The sequence below is a fragment of the Hydra vulgaris genome, chromosome 03 (assembly GCF_038396675.1).
Source record: "Hydra vulgaris chromosome 03, alternate assembly HydraT2T_AEP".
NCBI classification, from domain to species: domain Eukaryota; kingdom Metazoa; phylum Cnidaria; class Hydrozoa; order Anthoathecata; family Hydridae; genus Hydra; species Hydra vulgaris.
The window spans coordinates 46,111,587-46,126,277 of NC_088922.1; the positions used below are offsets into that span (position 1 = coordinate 46,111,587).

The window sequence follows — 14,691 nt, forward strand, 5'->3', positions numbered from 1 at the left end:
TTTGTAAAAGAAGACATACCATAAATATTAATTGTGTATTTATTGTAAGACGTATTCACGCTTAGTATTTATTGAATAAGTTTTGCTAATTTTCTTTTTTATTCAATACTAATGTCAAAAAAATCTGTATAAAAAAATAAATTTTGTAAATGCAGTGTGTTTATTCAACATATTTTTTAAGCTTTCAATCTTAATTCCATGACGTGCCTTGCATGAATTGCATATTTTTACCATATTTATATATGCATTATGATTCGTATAAGTTTACGTCAATTTACTTACATGACTAAATAGTTTTATAAAAATATCTAAGTATTTTTTTTTTTAGTCATCAGATTTTACTTTTTTTTCTTTAAAATTAATTTAATCTTTTAAAGTTCTTTAAGATCTTGCGGACACTCGATTGCTCGCTCTGCACAATGATTTGCTCTGGGAACTTCCAGTCTCGATAGTTCCTGATTTTAACACTGAGTTTAACGCTTTTTTTGTGACCGTAGCAAGCTGATTAACGGAAGCTATGTAGCAAGCTGCTACATACCCAGCCAATATTGACACACGGGTACCGTACGGGGCCCATACATGTTGTCAACTGGGTCCCGTATGGGTCCCAGTCAAATCCCGTACTTTAAAACCGAAAGGGGCCCATTTGGGTTTGCAACTGGGACCCATATGGGAAACCCATCGGGAAGCCGCCGGATCTTGGCCGCGGTTTTCTTCTGGGGGCTATATAATTATGCCCGCCGGGTATCCCGTAAGGATCCCACTAGGTTTACCATTGCAAATCTTGAAAAACTACGTTTAAATGTCTAAACTTTACAAAAAAAGCAAATTTATATATAACTTGATTGGTTTATTTTATAAAAAAATAATTAAAATTACAGTCGAAATTAGGCAAACTTTTAAACGATTCTTTATTCGTTTATCGAATGCTTTCACGGTTGTCTCGCGAAATGGGAGCTTTTCCATTGTTGTTTGAACAACTTATTAAAAACCTCTTTTCACAATATATCGTTTCAATATGATCTGTAAAAAAATTAAAGTTAACTGTCTTAAATTTATAAATAACATAAATTATTTTTAATATGCTATAAAACTCTTACAATTTCTTTTAAAACACTTCAGATAAAAATGTACCATCGAAGGTAGAAAAGTATAATCTTTAATTTTATAATCGAAAGTTTTTAAATGTACTTGTAATAAATAAGCACTGCATGTGATTCATATAATAAATTGATAACGCTCCTTTAGTTACTGATAAATAAATTATATAAAACTATTATATAAATATAATTTTATATTTATATTAAATATATTAATTTAATTTATACTGTTTATAACTTGCCGTGACTACTAGATCCAAGCACCATCCTCCTTCAAAAGGGCCCCAAAATTCTTAAAATTTTTTCCAATAGATAATATTAAATAAAAAAAAAACAACCTTACATTTGTAAAAGGGCCCCTAAATTTGCAAATAAGCCCCCTAGGCACAGCTCTGCTTTTATATATATATATATATATATATATATATATATATATATATATATATATATATATATATATATATATATATATATATATATATACTAGCCCTGAGTGTCCCATCAAATGTGGTATTCCCAAATGCTCATAAAATTAAAAAAAAAAAGTCCTTCAGAAAAAAAGTGGTAGTGTTGTCGGCCGTGCATATTAAGTCTTACTGCAAAGTCTATTTCAAGTAATACATGTGCTTTGTTAAATAATTAATACATATTTTTTCAAAATATTGAGAAGCAATTTTTGTATTTAACTTATATTTCAGCAGTGTTTTTTAAAAAAACACTGCTGAAATATAAGTTAAATACAAAAAATGTTTTATGGTTATAACAAACAGGTACTAGAAATTTATTTAACAAAGAAAATAGATTCTTTTACTTTACTGCTCGCTTGTAATAAAAGAAATGCATGCACGTGGATGCCCACCAATGAAAAAGGAATATACATTTATAAGAATACTCTTAAAATGAAAGCGGCAAAGATATATTGGGGTTAAAATAAAATAAAATATATAATTCTTAATAATAATTAATATATACTAATTAAAATAATATAAAAATTTATAATTCTTAATAATCAAAGTTAAATTTGCCTTGTCATTGTGAAGCCAATTTAACTTTGTGTTGATTTCATATTCATCTTAGATAATTGTTACAATATTTTTTATTGGAAGTTGAAAAGGAACGAAGAAAATAAAAAGACCCCACAAACACATTTTAATCTCGGGTGGGGTTGGGAGGTGGAGGATGGAGGTGTGAAATTAGGAAATATTTTGACAAATTTCTAATTTCGTCAGAAGCTAAACTTCGGTTTATATCCTTGTACATGTTTATTTGAGCAACCCTTTGTTCCTTGAACAAGCTTTTTAAATTGATCTGAAAAAAATTTTTATTTGAACGAGGGACATCTATCAAGTACTTAAAATTTAAGTGTATCATTTCTAATATGTTTTAAAGAATGGACATTGTAAACTAGTTGATCCTTATCATAAAGTTCACCAAATAACTGCACAAAATAAGTTAGTAACTGACAAGCAAAATTAACATATTTTTTAATAATTTTAATAATTAAAACATTCTAAAATTAGAACTGTAACTGAGTACTAAAAAGTTTGAATAGATTTTTGGCCAAATCATCCCCTTTAAATAACTGGCCCAGTGGATACTAAAAAAGGCCTAAGTTCAGTTGTTTTTGATTTTTTAATATCTAATTAAGACCTTGGTTTTCTAGAAAATTTTTTTGGAATCTAACGACATATCTGGAACAATCCGCCAGATAAACTATTGACTGTAATCTGAGACAATTTACAACATTTGGGCCATTTAGCCATAAGTTGATGAGTCTTCGCATATCCCTAAGCATACTAGATGCATAAAGTCTAAAGGAAACTTTGTCACCATGTCAAAATTCATTTCCATTTAACACACCACTAAGATGTTCAATAAACAAAGGTAGTATTTACTCCATTACATTTGTCCCCCACAGTTCATACATTTTACCCCTTTCATACATAAGTCTTTCACTAATTTAAATAAACAAAAGTTATTACTATTATCTTAATTATATTTACTAACCTGTTATTACTAATATTTATCGAAATTACATTCTGGTTGTTGAAGCCACTTTTACTCATATCAGTATGCAAATATTGTTAACAGTCAGAGTGCACCAAACAGAAATATTCTTTAACACGCTGCAAAATACAAGATTACATAAGATACATATCATATAAGACCTATGACCTGGAACTTAATACTTTTATCCAAAATTTTGAAATTAAGTTATGGGAAACAAAAACAGTGTTCAACTTACTATAACTCAGTTATAATAAATAAGCATATGGTCATGATCTATATAATATAGGTACGTGCGTATCTGGCTTTTTACGGCACCGATTTCAAAGTTAAAAACTGTGACCTTTTTTTTTCACAGCGTGCTCGAAGTCGGTGTGGTAAAGATGTATTTATTTGTCTTTTTTTAGAATTTTATATCAGCTTAGACTTTATTAGAAAAGTAGAATGTTTTATCTTGAATAAATTATGGTTTTTTTTTACGAGTAATAAATTTTTCAGTTTTTTTATTGCTATTTAAAATTTCGTTCCTGTTCTGGCACTGCATTGATATCGAAGGCATGTTGGTACATATTTGAAATTTTCCAGTCAACTGTATAGATCTATTTTCTATGTGCTTGCCAAATTTCATTAAAAAATATTCATGACCACGTACCGTATTTTTCGACCCAGTGGAGGTACCATTTCCACCTCTTTTAGTGTTACTGTTACTGTTACACTTTATAAAACTGTTTCTGCTGTTGTTACTGTTACTTTTTGTTATAAATTCTGTTTTTTTTTACAGTTATCAGTGATTTTCATTCGGTTTTAAAATTTTGTTTCTGTTCCGGAGGTGCATTTATATTGAAGGCATGTTGGTACACATTTAAAATTTTTCAGGCAACTGTATAGATCTATTTTCTATGTGCCTGCCAAATTTCATCAAAAAATATTCATGACCACATACCCTATTGTTCCGCGCAGTGGAGGTATGTATTTCCACTTCCGTTACATTGTATTAGGGGGAGAGGGCGGTTTTTGACATTCGAGAGTTCAGTATTTTTGATTTTTTTTTCATTATAATGATATATTTTATAAGAACTGTTATACAAACTTTTTTTTTAATAGTCTTTTACTACTAAGGATATTTGGGTTTTCTTTTTTTTAATTTGTTAAATGATGTACACAAAAACTAACAAGTATAATTACGGTGGTTATATATTAATTTTTTTTTTGATGGCTAACTCTTTTCACACACCAAAATTAGTTTAAAGGCAAAATTCTGCAAAATAAAATTTAAAATGTTAAAATTAAAATTATATAACACTATTTTATGATGGTTCTGCGTAAAATTCATTAAAAACAAAAACAGCATTTTCTCAGCTTTTTCCATACCCATAATTTACCATATAGCCACCTTAAGCTATATATGATATATAAAAATTATACATATATTTAAAACATTTTTTTATAGATTAATTGTAATTTTTAAAATTTTTTAATTATGATTAATAGCTGACCCAATTAAATAGTAGTATTATGATTGTTGAATTTGATTTAGTGCATCATGGGACCTCAGAAGAAAACAAATCTATTTTATGGTAAAGCTAAAACTTATTTAGCTTGTAATTTTCCAATACCAGCTCATTTAAATATTGGCTGTAGAAATGGACATGTACTGCATATATTTGCAACTAACAACGATTCATATAAAGTAACTGTAGAACTAATCGGTAAGTATTTTAACATCAAAATTTGTATAAGTCAGATTCAGCAACTAGTTAGAACATCGAAAGTCTTTGTAAACCATTTTTCACGAAATTCGAAACCATTTGTTGACATCTGCAACATGCTCTTTGCATACCAAATAACAACATCTGCTGTGGCACAAACATCCCAATCAATTGCAACCTCAATTGACTTTCCTACATGTTTTTCATTTTCTTCTCAACAAATCAGTGTTTCATCTGTATCGAATAGTGATCACTTATCTCCTTTATCTCGTCCTACTTTAAAAACCTCTTCTCATGAACCACTATCCAGTTTGAGAGCTGACCAGTTGAGTCCCAGAAAAAAGGTTATGAGAAAGAGATTAACCATTTTGGCAAACGAAATGGCAATTAAGAAGAGAAAGCATAAAGAGGATATTAAAGGTTTAAAAGATAAGGTAAAAGCTAGAGCATACAGATTTAAATATCTAAATCAAGTTATTACTCGTAAGGAAAAGATAATTTCTCAACTTAGAAAAAAATTAAAAGAAAAGTTTTTGAATTTACAGTTGAAAAAACTTCAAAATCAAATTTTTTGTTTGAAACAACAGTTGACATCCACGCAAAGAAAGTTTTCTTATCAAATGGCAATGTTAAGCCAACAACTTGCTGAAAAAAATTCTGCAATTCTTGTACTGCAAAATGAAATTCAGAATTTACAGGAAGAGTTGGAGGAAATTAAGCAAGTAACACAAAACACCAAAAATGAAAAATGCTACTCAGCAGATATTAGGAGACTTATATATGACATGCTTGTGTGCCAAGTTCCTACACAAAGTGTGCCATCTCTGCTCCGTAAAATTGGGGAACATACTGGCTATCGATTTAGTCAAATTCCACATCGTACAACTGTAGAACAAATGATGCGTGAGCTTGGTGTGCTTTCAGACTTACAGGCTGCTGAGATAGCATTTACAACAAAAGATCTGACACTTGGTTTTGATGCAACAATCCAGGAGGGTGTTCATATAAATGCTGTGCACTTGACAACGGAATCAGTATGTATGGTTGTAGCTATTGATCAACTTCCTGGAGGTACAGCTTATGACTATCAGAGTCATATTACAAGTCTATTGATAATCTTGCTAAGTTATATAGTGATTTCTATCAACTCAAATATACTGACGTAAGAAGCACTATTGGGAACATAAAAAATACAATGAGTGATAGAGTTGCAACAAACCATGCAACAATCGCAAAGTTAAACCTTGTTTGGCAGAAATCATTAAATGAACTAAACTGTCACCTTCACCCTTTAGACACAATGACTAGCTCTTGTAAATCTTCACTTAAAGCATTAGAGACTTCAAAAGGGAAACTTTTTGGAAGAGACTGCATTGCAGCAAACATTGTTGTACAGCTGAACAAACTTCGCTACAAGGATGCAATAGGTACTCTAACTAATCTAAATCATTCTTTTACTTAAATATATTTATTTTCTCAACAAAATTTTGAGTTAAAATGAATTATTCATTTTAACTCAAAATTTTATTCAGAAACATGCACTAATTATGTTATAATTAGTGCATGTTTTTATTTCACACTCTTCTTACAATTGCCAAAATGAGCTTCTTTATGATATTCATAGGTGATCCAAAAGGTTTTGTAACCTTTTTGGACCAACACGAGTTGCCCAGAGGATTGCTACCACGCTATAGAGGCAACAGACTACATATGCTTTTTCACACATGTGGTATTTTATTCCATCATTATGCCATATTGAAGATATTTCTGTGTTCTGGCTTGGCGTTATGTGGAGGTCTGCGAAATAATTTATTTCAAGACTTTACATCTGAAACAGGTATTTTTTTTCTTTTTTATACCTGTTCAGTTCATTTGATAAAGTGCAATATTATAGGGTATAGAATTAATTACAAATATAGTTACAAATACAAATTACAAATAGTAATGGCACTTGCAAGATTAACGGGGAGTAAAGACTATTATAAACAAAGATTATTCTTTGTTACTAATTCACTTTTTCACCTTAGGTGTCCGGGAGTTGTGTGTTTTAGCTTTAATTGGAAAACTACTTTCTGGTCCTTGGATGACAAAATTTTATATTGCAACAGGTACGGGACTTGACTACATATCTGGCATTCAGGTAGTTAAAGATGTTCGGAACACTCTTATTGAGAGCAGCAAGAATCCTTTATCTCTACTTAAACGAAAAACTGATTTCTTTGGTAATGATATTGAAGATGTAGTTTTTGATTCAATAATCAGCTTTTGCCCAGTAACTGATGAAATGAGTAAAGCATTAGCTGACTGCCTTAATGCAGTTATTAGCGTCATTGACAGGCAGTACAAGCGGCAATTTGAAATGAGTTCTAATGATCACCTTAAAGACCAGACTAAGTCAGCTAGGCTTAACAACATTGATTCAGAAGAACTTATGGGTATGTTTAGCGCTGCAAAGCACAAAGCTCCAAATGCCACTCTTTGTTTTCTTTCTTCAAAACTTCGTGCTTGCAAAAATAAAACAACTGCACTGCTATGCAAAAAGCCAAATGATATTTAAAACAAGTTAATATTATGGGCTATCTCTAATGCCAGAAAAAAGTGGTTTACAAATATGCAATGTCATAATGACCTGAAGTTAGAATTTATAAAAGGAATGGCAGATAAAATTCAGAAAAAAGAGAACAAAGAACGCAGAAATGTAGAAAAAATATTAAAAAATTGCATGTCTGATCAGGTAAGAGAAATGTTTCCTAACCTAGAAAAAAATGAGGCCTCAGATATCGAAGAAATTCTAATTGGAGCTTCTATTGGAAGAAGTATTTGCCACATTTGGTTCGATAATGCCACTTACACCTATATACCACTTACACATATATTACGGCAGATTTGTTGGCATTGAAAATATGAAAAGTTATGTATATATAGTTTCTTATTGGAAACCAAAAGAGAATGAAGATGATGATGGTGTTGAGTATGAAGTGAGCAAATATCAATTTTCTGCATACATAATAAGTGGTGATATGGTGATAACATAATAGAAATGTGTAATAAGGTATATGTTATTTTAAATAATAGTATGTTTTATAAACTTGCATTAATAGATATTATTTACAGATAGTAGGTTAATCTTTATTTTTTATAATAAATTTTACAGTGCCTAATGTATTTCATATTCTCTACCCTCCCCTTTTTTTAAGATAATGAAAAGATTATATAATTATTTAATTTCTTTTTATGTATACATATATGTATATACATATATTTATATAGAAATGTAATTTTAGGTAGTCGGTTAGTTACCGATATCCAACAACCAGGGTTGACCTGGTTGCAACGAGCTATGGGAAACCAAAGCTCATTTACTATTTGACATAAGCAAATTGCCTGGCTCATGACAATTAATGTTAATCATAATGATGGCTATACATTGTTTCTACCCAGAAAGACAGACTTTTGCTTGCATGGATTGAGAGATGTAAGTGTTTAGTTATAATAAATCAGTACACTATATGCAAATGGCATATGCCATTACCAGATAGTTACGCTAACACAATACAACTTTCTTTTCATTATAACTTATAATCAAATCTATTATATTTCAGGTTAAAAAGTATTGAAGGGTCTACTTCTATCGATTTTTCTGTTTGGTAATGGGAAATGTGTTGTGTATCAGGAGTTAAGTGATTTTTAATTCTTTTTTAAGTTCGGAAATCATTCTCATCTTCTCTAATTTGTAATGGGTTTTTCAGTTATTGTGCTAAATATCTAATATAATTTCATTTATCTTTTATTGCAAGGTTTTAACAATGATGGCAGCTTGCTACTGTAGATGTTTATCTTAAAGACCTCAAGATTATATTTATTAATTCAGTAATAACAGTTACATGTTAATTTATTATACATTAGTTAATTGTTAGCCTTAATTTTTTTTTTAATTTTATATATCTGATATATTTTATCTTATGTATCATTGGAAGGTTACGCAACATGATGAAAACCACACGATTGCTTCGATGGATGTTGATCTTTTTCATATCAAGATTAAACCGGTTCATATTTTGTTAGAGATTGATTATGTTTATTAATGCAATAATAACAGTTATATATTTATTTATTATCCGCGACATAAGGTATCATAAATAGGTATAGCGATATTAATTTAGGGGTTTACTTTATTTTAGATATCATTGGATGTGGTTTCTTTGCGTACTAAAGAATCGACTCTTTCTAGCTATTGATGACACAGTTTTGTTTGCTTCAAAAACTAGGCTTTCTTCAAAGCCACAATTCTGTTAAAAACATTACTAAGCAAAAAAGAAAATCATTATTATAGTCTAAATTTTTTGTTAATGAAGTATGTTTTTAAAAAAATTACTTTTATTTTTTGCGGTTTGTTGGAATTTATATATAGTTAGATAGATATAAGGACTACGGAAGGGAAAATGAAGGAGAGCCGTGGTGGACAACCCCCCCCCCTCCATTGTTTAGATGGATATATTTTTGTAGGTTTTTAGTTGAACTATTTGGTGTTTTATGATTATTTTTTTGTACTCCGGCCACCACTGAAATATCACGCCTTTTCCGATGTTATATATGTATATATATATATCTTTTTTGTATATATATCTTTCATTGAAATTCATTAGTAACGATAAAAATAAAGCGAAAACGCAAAGGCTTTTAATGTATTTAAAGATCACCTAAATGCATTTAAACATACACTATAGAAATCCTAGCCTTGGTGCATATTTAATAAAGTAAATATATATACCCTTAACCATATATATATATATATATATATATATATATATATATATATATATATATATATATATATATATATATATATATATATATATATATATATATATATATATATATATATATATATATATATATATATATATATATATATATATATATATATATATATATATATATATATATATATATATATATATATATATATATATATATATATATATATATATATATATATATTTATATATATATATATATATATATATATATATATATATATATATAATAGTTGTTAATATTGCTTAATTAAAGTTTTGTTATAAATTTTACTATTACGTTTTAACCATTAAAAATATTTTGTTACTTAAATTCGAAACTTTTTTAATTACGTTTTTTAATCGTTTTGCACATTTCACTATGCAAAATCAAGCACAAATTAACAATGATTCTATTACAAAGCTGCCGTTAGCCGAACGCGAGTTTTATACGTAAGTTGCATTTTTCTTAAGCAATCCTTCATAAAAAATAATGTTACTTAAATAAGCATAACTTTTTTTGTAATGATTCTTTTTTCATAATGTTTTCACCATTTTATTGCAAATTTGAAGCTCTTTCGAACCATATATAAAACTTGAATAAATAAATGGTTTGAAATTTTTACACACATACCTATATAATATCTTTTTTTAGTTATCGTTATTTATGTTAAAGTTATCAAATTAAATGAAAGTTTTATAATTAAAGTTTGAATGCAAAAGATCATATCAATAAAAATTTTATAGTATTGTAAACATAAGTTAAGTACAATAAGTATTTACAAGTATAAGTATTCGTTAAAGGTAATTGCTGGTGACGCAAAACAGATTAACTCCCAAAAAGTTAACTCCCGGTTAAAACATTTTAACTCCCCGGTTAATCTATTTCGAAATAAATTAACCCCGGGAGTTAAACTATTTTAAAATATAGCGAAATGGATTAACCGGGGTCTTTATTATTTCTAACCCCCACTGATATATATTAACCCCCTATGTGTGTGTGTGTGTGTGTGTGTGTGTGTGTGTGTGTGTGTGTGTGTGTGTGTGTGTGTGTGTGTGTGTGTGTGTGTGTGTGTGTGTGTGTATATAATAATATATACTAGTTAGCTATATAAACTCTATTATATATATATATAAGTATATATATATATATAAGTATATATATATATATATATATATATATATATATAAGTATATATATACAAGTATATATATATATATATATATATATATATATATATATATATATATATATATATATATATATATATATATATATATATATATATTTATATAGATAGATAGATAGATAGATAGATATATAGATATATATTGTATATTTATATATTGTTATTATATTTTTTCTTTGATAGAGAAAAAATTATTATTTTGTGCATACAGTTATCTAATATGGTTAGAAAATACAAACATCTAACTAATCGACAATCCTGGGAAGAAAATTCAATGAAAGCAGCTATTGAATCAGTAATAAAGAAGGAAATGGGGTATAAGAAGGCATCGTTAACGTTTTGTATCTCAACAACGACACTGTGAGACAGAATAAAAAGACTTCAGCAAGAGAGTTTAGAACTAAGTAGTTGTTCAGTAAAAAAACTTGGGAATTTTAAATCAGTTTTTAACCTTGAACAAGAGTTAGCTAAACACGTAATTTTTCTAGAGAGTCCCTTGTTTCCAGTTACAATGAAAGATTTGCGAGAGTTGGCATTTCAGCTAGTTAAAAAGAACAAAATGTCACATAGCTTTAACAAAAAAACAGGAATAGCAGGCTTTCCAGCGGGCAGAAAGCTTTTTAAAACGCAGCAGGTCGGTTAAATCCCAACGGGATTTAACCGACCTGCTGTGAATAAAATTTTTGAACTATTGACTAAAAGCATAGATGAAAATAACATAACTCCAAATAATATATATAATGTTAACGAGACAGGAATTTCTTCAGTACCAAAAAAAGTGTCAAAAGTAATTGCTAAGATGGGTAAAAAACAAATTGGAACTCTAACTTCAGCTGAACGAGGAAAAATCATAACAATCAAAATGTATATGAGTGCCTCTGGTATATATGTGGCCCCTTGATTATTCTCCCCCATGTTAGAGCTCCCAAGAATGTTAATATCGATAAAGCTCCTCCGGGTATTATTGCATCATATCACCCTATTGTTTGGCTGCAAACAGATACATTTTTAAAGTGGTTTGACCATTTTCTGTCCTTTGTAATGCCATCCAAAAAAAAAACCTGTACTGCTATTATTAGATGGTCATGCAACACATACATAAAATATGGAGTTCATAATGAAAGCACTTAAAATTGTGTTACTGTTATTTGCTTTCCACCACATTGTTCACATCATCTGCAGCCACTATATGTCTCCTTCATGGCACCATTTAGTAGCAACTATTCGAACGAAGTTCGTATTTGGCTGTGTACACATTATCCTAGAGTAGTGACCAAATATCAGATTGCAGAACTATTTGGAATAGCTTCTTTGAAATCTGCAAACATGCTGACAGCTGTAAATTGTTTTAGAAAGACTAAAATAAGTCCAATTAATCCTGAAGTTTTTGATGATTGGATGTTTGAACCTTCAGCAACAACCAACAGGTCATTTCCTGAAATGGATTCAGCAACACCAAATCTAACTACCAAAACTCAAACACTTTCAATTCACAAACTATTTCACTGCAAGAATTATCCCTGACATCTTGCTCTGAATCAGAAACTTTGTCTTCGACATCTATGGCTTTTTTCACAATTGCTTCACCTGCAGAAATTGTAAGTATTTGAACGAGATAACTCAGCAAACTCGTAAATGATGCCAAATGGGCAAAACAGCTATACTCACCAGTTCACCATATAAAGCGAAACTAGCAAAAAAGATAGTTATAAAAACTAAAAAAAGAAAAAATGCTCAAACAGTTAACAAGACTGTAGAAACAAAAAATGATACGCCTGCAGGAAATGTACCACAAAAAGTATGCCCCCAGCGATTTTTGTTTAATAATATTTTCAAAAACTGTTGCATTAAAAGCTTTTTTTTGTTGTTGTTGTTTGTTGAAATACACTGATAAAAAAACACAGGTCGTTTTTATTTTTTATTAATCTAAACCTTACGGGGGCTGTTATGACCCCACTTTCCTAAATATATATATATATATATATATATATATATATATATATATATATATATATATATATATATATATATATATATATATATATATATATATATATATATATATATATATATATATATATATATATATATATATATATATATATATATATATATATATATGTATATATATATAACATCAAGTTAAAACTTTTTTTGTAATTCGTATAAGTTGTTCCAAGGGAATTAATATATTATGGGGAGTTGATTTGTTTCGCCGACAGGGGTTAATTTATTTCAAGGGGAGTTAATCTATTTTGAAATAGATTAACTTTCCGGGTAATTTTTTACGAAACGGGAGTTAATTTATTATGGGGGTTAATTTATTTCATGACACCGGCAGTGCCAGCAAATAATTCTGAGATTAATTGCTGGCGGGATAATTGAAAAATATAAATTTAAAAGCTTCACAAATTTAAATGATTGCATAGCTCAATGGATGAGAAATTTTTAAATACCTACGCTGTTCCGAGTTCGAATCTGCCAGTTTATCTATTTTATTTCGTCAAAATGTATGTTTTATTTCAAGCAGTACTAACTTTTTTAGTATTATCCATTAGTGGTAGAAAAAGACCGATTCTGGCTCATTTTTATTTTCGACCATTTATCCAGCCACAATTTCATATATATTGTAAGATAAATTTGAGATAGTAGCTGCTGATTCAATTGATGATGCTGTAGTACCATTAGAGTTTATTTGAGCTAATAATCCAGATTCTTCATTATTAAATGAAGTAAGATTATTACTATTCCACGATGTAAGATAAAAATCTTCTAATCCAGATGACATGAAAATACATGTACTATTACTGATTATTTGCATCTACATATCCACTAGATAATGAATAATTAGCATAGCTGTATGGAGTCCAAGGCGTTATAGTATTGTTAGCATGATTAGGAGGAGCGCTACCATCATACATTCGTACTCTTGATTTCCACCAATTTCCAGATATACCACTAATATGCATTCTAATATATTTTAAATAAACCCCAATACCCTTTCCTGCAGTATCTATCAATATATATTCACTACCATAAGATGTGTTAGTATATCTAAATACATCAGATGAGTAAAGTAAGATCTTAGATTAGAATTAAGGTCAATTTTAGTTCTTAGATTAGTATTAAGGTCAATGTATTGACTTAACCACTTTATTCAGAACACTGACTCCTCTTTGAATTTTTGTGATCTTTAGACCTAATCTTCCATACAATTTTAGATTTTCATAATGTATAACATAATTTTTCTTATGATTTAAATTTGGAATAAGTTTTTCGACTTTATTTACTTTTACCCTTTCAGGACCAAATGGGTAATCATTATGTTCATCGTGAATACTTTCTGGATAATCTAAATCTACTTCTAGTATGCATGGAACTGATTTCCAGTTTTCTATTTCATTTTCGTCCATCCATTTAAAACCATGTGTTGGAAGTGGTTTACTCATTGCCCATCCATATAAATTATTAGCGTCTAGATATTAGATGAATGTTGATTATTTTTGCTTTTGTCATATGCTTCATCCATGTACTTATTATTAGAAGTTCCTAACCTATTGGATATCATACTGATTCCACCTCTTATTCCTTTTATAACAATTCCTCTTATTCTAATTTATAACAATTCATACAAACATCTCTAAAATTTTCAAAGACGTCAGCTAGTCAAAGCACATCTGAAACGTTGTACAAGTCATGATAATCTCTAAATGTTTTGCAATGAAACTCATTCCATACAGTTTGTGCATGTGAGTAATCTTCATCACTTATATCTTCATCGTTCAATTTTGAAAAGAATAATTATTTTGGTGGTAATTGGGTTTCATTAAATTTATCAACAGAGTCTACCCAATCATAGGGATATACGCCTTTTTTTAGTAATAAATCT

General features: G+C 29.0%; 1 protein-coding gene and 1 long non-coding RNA gene across 2 annotated transcripts; both read left to right on the forward strand.

Annotated features, from left to right (window-relative positions):
• The first annotated feature begins 3,399 nt into the window (after positions 1 to 3,399).
• On the forward strand, positions 3,400 to 5,982 carry LOC136078720 (uncharacterized). The gene is made up of 2 exons (XM_065794510.1): positions 3,400 to 3,484; positions 4,645 to 5,982. The coding sequence occupies exon 2, from the start codon at positions 4,651 to 4,653 to the stop codon at positions 5,980 to 5,982; it is 1,332 nt and encodes a 443-aa protein (XP_065650582.1). The 5' UTR covers positions 3,400 to 3,484; positions 4,645 to 4,650.
• A 1,759-nt stretch (positions 5,983 to 7,741) lies between these two features.
• Positions 7,742 to 9,229, forward strand: LOC136077752 (uncharacterized). The gene is made up of 5 exons (XR_010637251.1): positions 7,742 to 7,868; positions 8,101 to 8,291; positions 8,419 to 8,686; positions 8,794 to 8,865; positions 8,998 to 9,229. It is a non-coding gene; the product is annotated as an uncharacterized LOC136077752 (long non-coding RNA).
• The last annotated feature ends 5,462 nt before the right edge of the window (positions 9,230 to 14,691 follow it).

Excerpts from the sequence above, each read along its gene's own strand:
- LOC136078720 (XM_065794510.1), top strand. The coding sequence starts at position 4,651 with ATGGGACCTCAGAAGAAAACAAATCTATTTTATGGTAAAGCTAAAACT.